This window comes from Microcaecilia unicolor, chromosome 2, assembly GCF_901765095.1.
Source record: "Microcaecilia unicolor chromosome 2, aMicUni1.1, whole genome shotgun sequence".
In the NCBI taxonomy this organism is placed as follows: Eukaryota; Metazoa; Chordata; class Amphibia; order Gymnophiona; family Siphonopidae; genus Microcaecilia; species Microcaecilia unicolor.
Window position 1 is genome coordinate 28,558,511 of NC_044032.1, and position 15,606 is coordinate 28,574,116.

A 15,606-nucleotide genomic window follows, 5' to 3' on the forward strand; every position below is an offset into this window, starting at 1 on the left:
TGGAGGAAAAGTCCATAGTGTCTTGTTGAGATGGACAAGGGAGAAGCCACTGCTTGCCCCAGGATTGGTACCATTGAATGTTGCTAATAATTGGGTTTCTGCCAGGTACTTGTGACCTGTATTGGCCACTGTTAGAAGCAGGATACTGGGCTACATGGACGATTGATCTGACCCAGTATGGCTATTCTTATGAGTAACTTTCTAGTTTCTCTTCCAGGAGGAGCAGAAGCATGAGATCTTGCACTGCAAGTGCATTTTAGAGCAGATTCCATAATTATGGAATGAGGAGGTAATTGTGTTTTCTGAAATCTAGTGGATTTTTGTATCCTATACATTGCATAAATTTTCTTTGGGGATACCTGAACTGATACTAGGAGACTCAGCGTGTTCTTCATAATTGAATGAAGAGGTACAGCAATGCCCTCTCTAGGAGGAGAATCAATCTATTACTTCAAGAAGTTCTGAACGAGGTTCTTCCTGTGTTTCCAATTTAAAAGGTATGGCTTGAGCCATCTCTCAGACAAAGCCAGTAAAAGACCTACGTCTCTCGGGTGGTGGAGATGGATCAGATGGCATGCATTGGACCATTGGACTCTCCTAGGAGATTAAAGGTCTCCTAGGAGAGGTCCGAATCAGACTCTTCAAAGTCAAAGTACTGCTCATGGGAAATACATGGAAGAATGAGGACTACAGCAACAGCTCTGCGTCGAGGTAGATGAGTGTCTGAAGTTGGAGAAAGCTCCTCTTGAGATGTCAACTCCAACTCAAACGTTGCTTGGGTTCGTGCCACACAAGTGTGCAGGACTTCTCCAGTGACTGTCTCTCTGATGCATCAATGGGCTGAAGCTGGCGCAGGCACCCTGTAAGCCTGTATAGAGGCTGTGAATGCAGTAGCCTTGAGAGCTCCTCCTTGAGCATTGCCTGGATTTCCAGTTGAAGAGTAGGCACAGGTACAAGTTAAGAAAGCAGCATGGACGCAGCCAAAGTTATAGCCTGTGCAGGTGTAGAACTCAAAGACCTCAAAGGCTCTCAAATGAGAGAAGCTGGAGAGGAGGAGAGCGGTCACTGTATGGACAGAGTGCTTGAAGGGAGAATGTTGGCAATGCTTATTAATTTTTTACACTGCAGGTCCCTTGATGCACACAGCACCGACAAGGTCATGACCACCAGATGTCGATGCAGATGCCCATGCAGGTTCCACATCAAGTATCAGATCTCTCCTGTCATGCTCGGAGAACCAAAAAGATTTTCTTGCTGAACTCTGCAGCAGAGACTACACTTTGTCTTGGTGCTCTGGACCTAAGCACTGAACACACCAGTTATGGGGCTCTGTGCCTGAAATAGTCCTATTGCATAGAGTCACACAACACGCTTGTTAACATGGAGGGAAAAATGGCCAACGCTAGGGCAAAAGGTCTATGGCCCTGGGAGTTGAGTCACATACCCAAAAGTCAATGCTTCCTGGGCAAGAGAAGGGCTCAAAGGCCCCACAAGGCTGAAAACTGAAAATAATGAAAAAAATGTATAAACTAATCCTGAAAAGAAAAAATAAAATATGAAGGAAAAGATGTCCCAAAAGGGGGAAGGCACCCAAAAGGTAAAGGTTTGACAGGCTGAAGAGAGATTAAAAGGTCAACCACTGTGCTCGACAGACAAAAATAGACTACTGGTCCCATGCTCGAGCATGGGACAGGAAGGCACTGTCTCAGAGATTTAAAGTGATAGTGCACTTGACAGTGTCTGTAGTGGGCTCTGGATAACATCACCCACACATCAGAATATGATGTCTGCTTGTCCTCCGAAGATGATTCTACCTAGATTTTTATATTTGTCAGACCCTACCTGTAGCATAAACATTCAGTATTTTTTTTTTTGTACCCCGTGCTTTCCCACTTATGGCAGGCTCAATGCAGTTTACATGTACAGGTACTTATTTGTACCTGGGGCAATGGAGGGTTAAGTGACTTGCCCAGAGTCACAAGGAGCTGCCTGTGCCTGAAGTGGGAATCGAACTCAGTTCCCCAGGACCAGAGTCCACCACCCTAACCACTAGGCCACTCCTCCACTCCACTCCTATCTGGAAGAGGAGGCCCAGACACGTCTAAAGTGGGTATTGATGAGAAAGAGGCATTAGAATGGATTGGGGGTCCCAGACCATAAAAGGTATTTCTGGGCTGCTTAGGTTCAGCCCATCATGGGGTACAGGCACTCCTGTGCCATGGATGAGAATAGAGGTGGTTTTACTGGGAAGGGTTATCTGCCAGCAGGCATTATGGATACCATTACACATGCCCAGAAGGTGGAAACCTCAGAACCCCATCCTAAAGTTTTCTGTGTTGCACTGGGCCAGGTAGTTTGGGAAACTGAAATATCTCGGTGCTTGCCCCAACTTGTGCTTGGGTGGACACCAAGTTTTTCAGAACTGGGAGGGTTGGGCACACATCAGCTATATATGGTTCCTTTTCAAATCTACAGACAAGATATCACATCTCAAAAATTTTTACACCTATCTACAACTTAGACATTTGGCTCAGGACAAACTATTCAGGAGTGGGTTCTTAGGGACCTTAAATCCCTCTGAGGAATTGTCACATGCAACGGCATAATCGAAAGAGAAGGACGCCCATCTTCTGACACAAATCGGGAGATGGGCGTCCTTCTCTCAGGGTCACCCAAAACGGCATAATCGAAAGCCGATTTTGGGCGTCCTCAACTGCTTTCCATTGCGGAGACGACCAAAGTTCACGGGAGCATGTCGGCAGTGTACCGAAGGCAGGACGGGGGCATGGTTAAGAGATGGGCGTCCTCAGCCAATAATGGAGCATTTGGCCAACTTTACTTGGTCCAATTTGTTTCACCACCAAGCCTCGAAAAGGTGCCTGAACTGACCAGATGACCACCGGAGGGAATGGGGGATGACCTCCCCTTACTCCCACAGTGGTCACCAACCCCTTCCCACCTAAAAAAAATTAAACTTTTTTCCAGCCTCTGTGCCAGCCTCAAATGTCATACCCAGCTCCATCACAGCAGTATGCAGGTCCGTGGAGCAATTTTTAGTGGGTGCAGTGCACTTCAGGCAGGCGGACCCAGGCCCATCCCCCCTGCCTGTTACACTTGTGGTGGTAAATGTGAGGCTCTCCAAAACCCACTATACCCATATGTAGGTGCCCCCCTTCACCCCTTAGGGCTATGGTAGTGGTGTACAGAAGTGGGGAGTGGGTTTGGGGGGTGGTTTGGGAGGCTCAGCACCAAAGGTAAGAGAATCACCTGGGAGCAATTTGTGAAGTCCACTGCAGTGCCCCCTAGGGTGCCCGGTTGGTGTCCTGGCATGTGAGGGGGACCAGTGCACTACAAACGCTGGCTCCTCCTACAACCAAAGGGCTTGCATTTGGTCGTTTTTGAGATGGGCGTCAGTTTCCATTATCGCCAAAAACCGAGGTCGTCCATCTCTAAGGTCAACTATCAACATTATGGTCAACCTAAATGTTGAGATTTGGGCATCCCTGGCCGTATTATCGAAATGAAAGATGGACGCCCATCTTGTTTCGATAATACGGGATGCCCCGCCCCTTCACGGGGACGTCCTCAGAGATGGGTGTCCCTGTTCAAAAATGCCCCTCATGGGGTACTTCAAGCCAAAATAATAAACCTTTTATGATTTACTGGGATAGCAGGAATCCTTGATGGCTCCATCTTTCATTAAGCACTGGGAGGAACATTTGTGACACCCTTTTATAGCACAGGAATGGGCTAAGTCTTACTTGAACACTTTTCGCCTTTCTGTTTCCCTTGACCTAGTGGAGAATGGGGTGAAATCATTGTATAGGTGGTACCTCCCTCCCACACAAATAGCACATTTTGATCCTTCACAAAAGAGCATTTTCTGAAGATATGGTGAGGAGGGGACTTATCTACATATTTGTTAAGCAGTTTTGAAAGGGTTGTGCTAAGTTATTTTCACAGGTGTTTTCTATACCAATTACAGCAGATCCAGCTCTCTTCTTGTGGAACAGTCATGTGGGATATGAAGTAAGAAGTGCTGAAGGTGCTATTACCTTGCATGGCATCCATTCAGCATGATGTAGCAAAATGTTGGAGATCTGCAGCTCTCCCCCAGTTGCCACAGCTAACAAGTGCTTTGTGGGATGTGTATTATTTGAGTAAACCGACAGCTCAGAGACATGTCAGAGTCGCAGCTTTTGACAGAATTTGGGAGCCTTTTCTTACATGGTACCAAAGCACTAAGAATTAGCTTCATCATGATGATGACTTTATTTATTTATTTTTATTTTTGTTACATTTGTACCCCGCGCTTTCCCACTCATGGCAGGCTCAATGCAGCTTACATGGGGCAATGGAGGGTTAAGTGACTTGCCCAGAGTCACAAGGAGCTGCCTGTGCCTGAAGTGGGAATCGAACTCAGTTCCCCAGGACCAAAGTCCACCACCCTAACCACTAGGCCACTCCTCCACTGTTGCTACTATTTGAAGTCGGCCCTTGCAGATCACCAATGTGGCCGCGCAGGCTTCTACATGGAATGTTGCTAGTGGAATAGCAACATTCCATGTAGAATCTCCAATAGTAGCAACATTCCATGTAGAATCTCCAATAGTATCTATTTTATTTTTGTTACATTTGTACCCTGCGCTTTCCCACTCATGGCAGGCTCAATGCGGCTTACATGGGGCAATTGAGGGTTAAGTGACTTGCCCAGAGTCACAAGGAGCTGCCTGTGCCTGAAGTGGGAATCGAACTCAGTTCCTAGGACCAAAGTCCACCACCCTAACCACTAGGCCACTCCTCTTTATGGTGTTCTTTTGAGGTATTTCCACTAATCCAAGATGGACTGATATTGATGTTGTATTTTGTTCTTATGTTATCTGGTTGGTTCGGTATTTCTTTGATATAGAAAAGAATTGAAAAAAATAAAGTAAAACTAATTAAATAAGAGTTGTGGTATAAATGACTTTTCAACGTCTAAATCTCTGTGCTTATGTACCTTCCATGTTAAAGCAAAACCAGCCTTGCACCTAGAAGAATAGCTGAGTTCAATGATAGGAACACAAAACAAACATTTCAATTATTACAGAGCCAAAGGTCGATGTAGGAAAGGAAACAAGTCAGGAGAAATATTTTGGTATTTTATTAGTACCTCTTTAAGCAGAATCAAAATACTTAGCAAATTATTTAAAGATTTATCATGACTGCTTATATTTTTTTCTTCTTTAACAATATACAACATAATACTTTGTACTATCAAAAAAAAAAATTTTGATTTCTATCACTACATGTAATTGAGTATGCAAAGTAATCAAACCAGTGTGAAAATATAACAAATGCAGTAAAGATATTGTTTTGCTTCTTTGTAAAGAAAGTGCTTAAAAGATCAATCCTCCTCCCTCACACTCACTCATTTAAATAAATGACTGATTTCCTATAAGGAAGGGGGAGTCAGAGACTATGCTCTGGATAACACAGTTTAACAATCAGCCATACCTATCTTTCATACAGGATCCAGTCTAGTTCACAGCTTATCTGCCTCGACATACACCACTCCAGCACTGGGGAAGATACATCTGCAGACCCCAAACATAGTGGAATTCATAGGCCAGAAACAAGAAAATTCAACTGCATTATTTTCTATGCATAGGGAGTAATTTGAAAACCCTGTGTTTCATTACTTGTAAGTCTGATTTGAAAAGAAACAAATTAAATCCATTGCACTAAGAGTATTTCCTGTACAAGAATGAAAGCAGCTTCAACAGAACAATCCTCATGTTGCCAGCTTACGGTAGCCATCCATCATTCTCCGGAAGCACACCACTATGAAGAGCAGCAAATCACCTTTTTAAAGCAGGTGCAGTTCTCAACATCAATCAAGCTGTAAAACACAAGGAAAAGCCATCTCATTTCTTCAGCTGGCTTCCTCTTTCGTGGAAAGGCCTTAATATGGTAAAAGTTATTTGCACACGTGTGAATTAGTGTGGTCCAATTTTCTTAACCTTCGGAGTAAATCAGAATTGGTTTTCCTTCCTGGATTAAAATCATATATGCCCACGCTCTCTGAAGGTAAAGTGTGCAACTGCCCACCATTTCCATAGGTTGATCTTCTCCCAGGCAACATTCTGGGTATAGGACAGACGAGGTGAAAAATCAACTAGCTCCAGCACGAGCCATTAGGTCTTCCAATGCCTTGTCCTGGTTATTGTTATGCAATAATAAAACCTCTTTAATGTCTTTTTGCTCAAAACCCATTTCTTTAAATTTACTCATCAAGTGAAGAAATTCTGTGGTCTGATGGAAAGAAAGTAAAATGACGGTTAGATGTCCAACAAGAAAACTTCACTGCCACATCTCACTTAACACAAAGCCTGGTCAGAAGGGGGTACAGGACTTCCCACAAAGCCACTCATCACCATCTGTGAAAGGTTAAGGAAAAACTGGGTACACAGAGAACTAAAAGTCTTCATTTTAAGATATGATTCAAACATGCAAACTGCTCTGACGACGTACAAGTTTAACCTCCAGAGACAGTAAATTATGCATTATCTGCAGAACCTCTTAGATAGCAATTTGGGGATTTTACTATTTGCACTCCCATAACATTGTTATGTTTAAGATATGGGCTTGATCTTTCCTTTATCATGATCAGCAGGTATTCCAGGACTGTTGCTGCCTGTTTTTTTAATTTCCTCATGCCTCTTTTCAGTGCATTTGTGGCAACTTTCTTTCGGTCAGCATTGAGGAAACCTTTCTGTACAACTGGTAATGCCCAGCTCCACCTCCCCCTTCTCAGTCAATTTCAGTTTAGTCTCCTTCTTTCTGCCCCCACCCCCTCAATGTATCATTTGTTCCTCTCCCCATTCATCTTACTCACTTTCTCTCCACCCTTAATAAAAACTCTCTCCTCTCATTCTACTGCTACACCAATTGTCTCCTAGTCCATAGTCTTTCAAAAAAAAAAAAAAAAACCAGTTTGTGCCCTTGAGCTGTCATAGATCTACAAACATTTAGGTGACCCACAACTCTCACCTACGTGATCAAACATCTTCATGAACCATTGCCCTTTATTAGAATCCACTTCACTTCTGTAACAGAGGCCCGTTTATAATATGGCTTCATAAGAAAAGGCTGGAAAAATACTTGGTTGAACATATTAAATGAAAGTGGCAGATAATCATCTTGTTTAAAGCAGTTTGAAAGTGCTTTGTGATAGCTTCATTGTTGGGGAATAAGAAGTTTGTGATACAGAACTGGAACTGGAGGATTGATACTGAAATTCTGACCAATCCTACGGAGGATCCAAAATCTGTGGTCATAGATGAATTTGTTGACAGATGTAATGAATTGTAATGGCAGTTTTACTAGGTAGTTGAAACTAGCTGGAGGGGGAGGGTTTCTTTTATGCATAGACTGTTGTGTTTTATTGCCAATTTTAAAAGTGGGGAAGGGGTGTGCAGAAATGTCGCTTTGGCTTGCCCTCCTGTTGCCTCCCCAAATATTTCTGTCTAGAGACACACCACTGCCTTGATTTGCAAAACAAGATCTGGGTTGAATCTGGGTATACTCACTTTGGAATTTATTGCAATAAAATTTTTTTTTTTTTTTTTTTTACATATTCTATCCTAATTGCTTTTTGAACCTATTGGTCCACCCCTACTCTTTCCCCTTCTTGTCCTGCCTCAAGCTATCCACTGAGACCAGTGTGTAATTTGAAAAATGCCCCCATTTAGCATGTCAATAATCAGCAATACTCAAAATACTACGTAGAAAGTTACATTACACTACCACACACAAACTTTAAATACAAGTACATAAAACAAAATAAAATCACAAATACAGTCCCATACAAAGGCTATATTCCCCATAAATCCTCAAGTACTAAAAACAGGGTTAAAAAAAAAAAACCAATGAAGTCTTCAAATGTTAATTGTGAATAATAAATGCACTTCAAGTTAGCTAGCAATATGCTCAAAACGTTTGGACTCTACTATAGACAGCGGCTCTCTCATCCTACAGTTTTTAAAGATTCTCAACTCCTGACTTTAAAGGGTCTCCCCATCCGGTGTGCTTTTTAAGTAACCAAAATATGCACTTAAACCCAACTCTTGCAACAAACGTATGCAAATCTAATAAATATTTCAGACATCCAGCAAACCAAGCTCATTTGTACTCCTTGAAGACAACGAATTTATTTGAATTTTTATTTCCAGTAATTAGATCTGCCTTTTACAAGCCTCCTAGTCCTTGAGAATGGCTCATTTACTCTTCCCAAAAGTACATCCACCTGTTCTACTCAACTCATTATTTTATAACCTTATACTTCCCTCGGTCATCTTCTCTAAGCTGAAGATCCCTAGCCACCTTAGCTTTCCCTCATTTGTGTGGGGGGGGGGGGGGGGAAGGATCCCATCCACTTTAGCATTTGTCACCCTTCCCTGTACCTTTTCTAATTGTGCTATATCTAAGAACTGCACACAATATTCAAGGTGTGTTCACACCAATACACAAAGCATTAATATTCTGTTTTATTTTCCATTCCTTTCCTCGTAATTCCTAATATTCTATTTCATTTAAGTATTTATATGCCTAAGCTGTTTACCACCCAGAACTTAAAGGATCTTGTTTTCTGGGATGCACACATTATTCATCCATATCTTGGGTCTGTAGCCACATATCTGTACACACGTAAAGTCCTTAAGTCCTCCTTGGAAATTTGGTCTGGGTAGGAAATCAAAACAAAAAGCTATTTAATATGAGGAAGAGAGGACAGTCTACTTTCCGAAGGAAATGAAGGCTGATAAAACTGGCTCAAGGTAGCCAGTTTTGTACTATGAAGTAGAAGTAATATTCCATGGCTACTTCTAGATACATTACGGAGGATAACTGCCTTATACTGAGCTTAATGTACTTTCTCCCTACTCTCATTCTTGTTTAATATATATATATATATATTTTTTTTTTTTAAGGGAATCTAAAATCGGAACTGGACTACTTCTCCTGAGACTTTTTTGGTTTTGTAAAAAGTTAGTGGGGGAGGGGGGGGGGTGGATTCCACTAAGAATAAAAATACATTTTCCTTATATTTTTCTTTTTATAAGCTGTTTATTACTATTGTATTATGCTAATTTTTAAAGTTGGGATTGTATAAACCTTTTTTGTGACCTGCTTAGAGCAACTCTGGTTTGGCGGAATGTAAATGTTCAATTTAAATTCAAAGGCTGTCTTCTTTGATTCCGCCAGCATTTATCAATGAAGCTTAAGTTGACAGCGACATCTGCATAGGATCAATGCCTTTTGCATGAGCTCAGAGATGCTTCAGAGCTATTCAAAACGCTTGTGCTCCATCTCAAGAAAGAAATGAAAGTCAGAGAGCAATTTCTTCTGTGTTAACAGTCTGAAAAATTATCATGAATGTGCAAGCACTTAAAGAGAACTAAGGACAGCTTCACACCCATAAATCACCAGTTTCTTTGAGCCACTAAAAAAAAGTACTTTAACCATGAACAGAAATGAGACTAAAAGAAGCAGAAGAGATTATGAGTACTTGTTTAATCCTTTGTAAATGGTCTCACCTTTTCCTCTGAACATTCATACAATTCCAGAGCTTCTTCTACAAGATGTGGATCAAATCCTCTCTCACATAACTGTCCATGTACAAACAGGTATTCAAGGACCTAAAAAGAAATAGAATTATATTCGATGCATACCGGAAAATCATACTATGACAATTGGTGAGAGCAGTGAAGGATGGGTAGATACAGCAGGGGAGGGAAGATGAAACAGGACTAGTGACTCAGCAGGCCACAAAAGTGTGAACAGTGCGTATGGAAGCTTCATATACTCCAAGGAATACACCTTTCCAGTCTTGAGAGGCAATAACCTTGGTTTTTCTGATATTTGTGACCTGGATTGGACACTGCTGGAAGCAGGATCCTGGGCTTATCATTGATCCGACCTAGTATGGCTATTCTTATGTTAACCTGCTATGTATTAAGAAAAAATAAATCAAATCCTGTTTTTCCAGACAGGCATTTAAATTTCCTTCAAGCCTCCTTCCAACTTTGCATCATGACTTGCTGCGCTTGAATTTCTTTTCTACAGGAAATTGTTCTGCGATTTTAATGAAGCCTGGTATAAACGTACATTATTATTATTTTTTTTATTATATCTCCCCTTTCCCTTCTTTCCTCCTATGAGTACATTTTCACAGGAGCAGTGCTAGGGTTTCTGGTGTCTCCAAATTTGCACCCCTCTTCCTCTTTCTTGCATATCTTCCCTCCTCCTCCCCTCTGATCCTGGATCTCAATTTTTTCTTCTGTCTTCCCATCCACCTGTTCAGCATTGCCTCTCTCACCCCCCCCCCCCCCCCCCCCCCGAAGTCCAGCATTACCCCTACTTTTCGCTTCCCCACCCAAGCATCACCCCCTCCCTGTTCCAGTGTAGCGCCTCCATTCCCACTCGCCCAGCATCACCGCTCCCCCCCCCCCCCCCCAAACCCAAGTCCAGCATTTCAAACCTACCTCCTTTACATCTGCTGCCACCACCATGCCTCTGGGCTTGTAGCAGCAAGTCAGGGAGCCTCAAAAGCACTTGTGCTCACCAAGACCCTACTGCTCCCACCCCAGCAGCAACAACAGGGCCCCCCCTTCAACATCCAGTTTCTTCATGCTGCAAACCCAGAGACAGCGGGGGGGGGGGGGGGGTTCAGCCTGGGTCCTCTAATCCAATACCGCTTACTAATCCTTCAGGGCTGGCGCAAAAGGTAAGTGCAGTCATGGAAGCTTTTGGCATGCCAAACAGCTCCTCTGCTGTGCGGACTATGCTTACCAGGTTGCGCTGGCCCTGCATTTTCAGTATCTCAAGCTTGTGTGTGTAGGGTTTGTGTTGAAGGCTGTGTACATTTTGATAGCCCTCTCTGGACACCAATCTATATCCTTGAAAGTACACAGAACTAAACAATACTCAAGATGGAGTCTCACTTGTGATCTATACTACTTCTGTCATCCCAAAATATTTCTAGCCTTCCCTATAGCTCTAGGACAGACTGCAACCTTCCAATTATCTAAAATTATTCTTCCTAGCTCTCGTGCCTATCTCCCATTTGCCATCTCACATCCTACTGGAAAAAAAAAAAAAAAGAGACTTAGATTTTGTACCCTAGTTTTGAGTCTGGCCACCTCTGCCCAAGTCCTGTGTCATATGAAATTTAGTCATACCTGTTAATTTCCTTTCCTTAGTCCAGTAGCATTATGTTCCTTTTCCTACCAGCAGACGAAAGTAGAGAGCTGAAACGTCCAGTAACAAGATACAGGCTTGTACTCTGATGGAACTTTCATGCCACTGCCAAAGCAGCATAAGGTTCTGCAAGCCACCCCAAAGCCCCATCTGCTACTGCAACACAAAAAGCTTCCACAATTAACCTCTAACCGTAACTATATACATAGTGAGAGGAAAGCAGAGTGCCCAGGGGATTCCCAGGCCAGAGTCTTCCAGGGCAAGTCTCAGACTGGTTTGGCTGGACTAAAAGAAAGGATTCAACAGGTATGACTTAAGCTTTACCTTCCTTAGCATCCCAGCCACACTAGTCGGGACAAGTGGGATGTACTCAAGCAGAATGTCACTGAGAAGGGAAAGAAAGGGCCCCTATAACACCGCCCTGCCAAAAGCCAAGTGGTCTCTGGCTAAAACATGAAGTTGTATGTTTCACAAAGGAGTGAAGAGATGACCGAATTTGTCTTACAAATGTCTTCAGGTGAAACCACACAGGCCTCTATGTAGAATACAGGTAGAATGTACCCCTCAGCTTCAGTATATTCCAAACGTATGCACCTCAATAGCTACCTTGATCCAGCTTGCTATTATTGCCGTGGAAACCACACTACACCCTTGCACAGCCCATTAAAAAAAAAGAAATACAAACAAATCGTCCAAGAGAAACACAGTAATTTTGTTTCCTGCAAGTAGCAGAGCAACACTCTGCACATCTAGTTTATGAAGTTTTCTGGACTAACTGCCCAATCTCCAGTCCTCAAAGGCAGGGAGCCAAACTTCCTGATTAACGTAGACCTGGGAAATCACCTTCAACAGGAAGACCAGGAAATGGACTCATCCAAAATGGGCAAGAGCGAGCCTGTAATTCGGAAACCCTACACACTAAGGAGATAACCAGCAAAGTCTTTTAGAGAGGCCACTTTCATTGGCTCAAATGGCGGGCCCGCAAGAACATTCAGGTCTCAAGAAAGGAGAGAAAGATGGTTTACCGCAACTACAACACTTCCTTCAAGAACCACAAAGTTTCCAACTGCACTGCCAGGGAAAAGCTGCCAATTTTCCCCTCCAACAGGCAACAGCAGCCACCTGAACTTTCAGGAAGCAGAGGGCCAGCCCTTGTTGAAACCCCTCTGGCAGAAATCTAACAAAGCAAGGACCTGCGCTCAAAGAGAACGAACACTGCTATGTAGAGCGTTCCAAGACCTTCCAGACCCAAACACAGGATAGGGAGATGGTGGACTTCTGGGCTCTTAGAAGGGTAGAAATCATTGTGGCCAAAAGCCCTCACCTTTTTTAGGCAACATTCTCAAGAGCAAACCATAAGCCAGAAAGGAGGTGAATCCTCATCTCCACCAGCCCCTGCAGGAGACCACTAGAAGGTGATTTTGGGGGGGGGGGGGGGGGGGGCAGCCTGCAAGCATACACACTCTCCACATATCAAGGCCACTCTGGGGCTAACAGAAGAATCAGAAAGGGGCACCGAGTCACTCTGCGCAGCACCTTGACTATAAGGGGCCAAAGAGGAAATATGGAGAGTGGCTCCTACCAGTGTCACTAGCACCACATGTCTCTCTTCTAAGACTGAAGAAGTTAACCACCTTGATATTGATTCGAGGTCATCAGATCGAACACTGGTCTCCCCTACCTGTTATCTCTCAGAGCTCAACTCCCACTTCCCTAAGATCTATAAAAAAATATAAGAATAGTCATACTGGGTCAGACTGATGGTCCATCTAGCCCAGTATCCTATTTTCAACAGTGATCAAATCCAGGTCACAAGTACCTGGCAGAAACCCAAATAGTAGCAATCCCGGGGCAAGCAGTGGCTTCCCATGTCTCTCTCAATATCAGACTATGGACTTTTCCTCCAAGAACTTGCCCAAACCTTTTTTTTTTTTTTTAAACTCAGATACGCTAACCGCTGATATCACATCCTCTGGCAACGAGTTCCAGAGCTTTACTATTTGTTGAGTGAAAAAATATTTCCTCTTATTTGCTTTAAAAGTACTTCCATATAGCTTCATTAAAAAAATAAAAGAAATTCAATTCACTTTTACCCGTTCTACACTAGCTGGCGCTAGTAGCCTCTAGCACCGGCGTTTGCTTTTGATCATCTGCCTGCTGGTCTTGTAGGCAGGCTTTGTTGAATAACAGAGGTGTAATGAGGTGTTTAATTCAGCACTGGAGATTGGTCTCACAGCTAGCACAATCCACAGATCTTTGTTTCTTTTTTAGGCCCTCCCTCCCTGCCCCTCAGCCTACCCACCCCAAGTGTGACACTTCCTATATAGTCTGCCTAATCCACTGCCTATCCCCTTCAAATAAATCTATATCTAAATTGTAGCCAGGTTTGAGAATGTCTGACTGCTGTTAATTTGAGCTGCCTTCTTTTTATCAGGTGCTGTTAATGATTTTAGATAAACAGGGATTTTCTTTCTATACCTATATATCTGATAAAAAGAAGGCAGCTCAAAGTAACAGCAGTCAGACATTCTCAAACCTGGCTACAATTTAGATATAGATTTATTTGAAGGGGATAGGCAGTGGATTAGGCAGACTATATAGGAAGTGTCACACTTGGGGTGGGTAGGCTGTGGATTGTGCTAGCTGTGAGACCAATCTCCAGTGCTGAATTAAACACCTCACTACACCTCTGTTATTCAACAAAGCCTGCCTACAAGACCAGCAGGCAGATGATCAAAAGCAAACGCCGGTGCTAGAGGCTGTTAGCGCCGGCGTTCGCTACCGCCCCATGATCAGAGCCCTCGATATATATACATATATCCAGGTTTACTGTTCCTTTCTTTATATATATCTAAAAGAAGGATATTAGTTTACTCTTTTTTTTCCTTTAAAAAAAAAAAAAAAAAAACCCTTGTTAATCAGCTTACTCTAGGCTTCTCTTTTTACCCAAGTTTAATTTATTTAATTTATTTATTTTAGATTTTGCTCACACCTTTTTCAGTAGTAGCTCAAGGTGAGTTACATTCAGGTACTCTGGATATTTCTCTGTCCTAGGAGGACTCACAATCTAAGTTTGTACCTGAGGCAATGGAGGGTTAAGTGACTTGCCCAAGATCACAAGGAGCAGCAGTGGGATTTATACTCTTTTCATATATACTCGGTAAAAAGAACTAGCCCTACTGAAGCTCTTAGCAGCATTACTATTGCATGGAAGGATAAGCACATAAATCACTAAGTCAGATATTTGTTAACTATTAATAGTAATCAGATTTTATTTCTGGGTCTCAAATTAGCAAGATTAATCCCTTAAATTAAGCCTACAAAGCAAACACACTACACTACACATCAGATACATATATAATTCTAAAGCCTGAAACACTAGGCTAAATCACTGTATGTCCCGATAATAGGTAAGGAAGTACACAGAACTACACCCACAGAAGGAATCTGAACAGGTGCTTAAATCTAATGGAACAGCAGAGAAGCAGTGGGGAAGGTAGGCTCTTTCCAAAAGCAGAGACGGACGTGCGATTAAAAATACTGTATTGGTAACGTCAAACAAATATATGACAACACAGCTGTGTTTTGGCGCTGTAGCACCTTCCTCTGGAGTCTTATGAAGGACTATGATGTTAAAATCCAGCTAAATAGATACTGCAAGTGGGACCACAGTCCACAAGCAGAAGTGACTCAATCCGGATTGTGGACTGTGGTCCCAATTGCAGTATATATTTAGCTGGATTTTAACATCATAGTCCTTCATAAGACTCCAGAGGAAGGTGCTACAGCGCCAAAACACAGCTGTGTTGAGTCATATATTTGTTTGATGTTACCAATAAACTATTTCTAATCGCACGTTCGTCTCTGCATTTGGAAACAGCCTACCTTCCCCACTCCTTCTCTGCTGTTCCATTGGACTTCTTTCGTGGGGATCTAGTGCACCTCCACACCTCGTGTGGTCTCAGGTGCTTAAATCTCACATTAATATAGCTAACTACTTCTTGTAACTTTCAGAACAGATGAAGGATAAAATAGGATCAGGACTTTTCCTTTCTGGTACAAAAAGTATCTACAGGTAAAGTATGGCTAAAGAAACATCGGGCCCCTAAAGCTACTGCTCTTACAGCTTCTGCTTCTGTCCAGACTGAATGCTAGATCCAAGGCGAGGGATTGGTTTCATTTGCTAAACATATGTACATTGAATCCCTCATGAAAGAAGTACAAGAACTAAGAGAGGAGGTGGCAAGACTAAGAAGCATCTGTGGCAACCAGAAATGCATCTCAAGGTGTTGGGGATCTCCAACAAAGGGATTGGAGATTTTGTACAGAAAGAGGGACAACAGGACACAGACCACCAGGATCCTGCAA

The 15,606-nt window shown here is 42.7% G+C and overlaps 1 protein-coding gene across 2 annotated transcripts in view; it reads right to left on the reverse strand.

The window, feature by feature from the left end:
- Positions 1 to 5,171: 5,171 nt before the first annotated feature.
- LOC115462833 (ubiquitin-associated protein 1-like) overlaps positions 5,172 to 15,606 on the reverse strand; it is a 79,191-nt gene continuing 68,756 nt past the window's right edge. Inside the window, exons 6-7 of one of the 2 annotated variants that reach the window (XM_030192866.1) lie at positions 9,576 to 9,677; positions 5,172 to 6,294 (exon numbers count right to left, since the gene is read on the reverse strand). In XM_030192866.1, coding sequence (XP_030048726.1) covers positions 6,154 to 6,294; positions 9,576 to 9,677 — 243 coding nt within the window. In that variant the 3' untranslated portion in view covers positions 5,172 to 6,153. The other variant, XM_030192867.1, reaches the window with a different exon arrangement.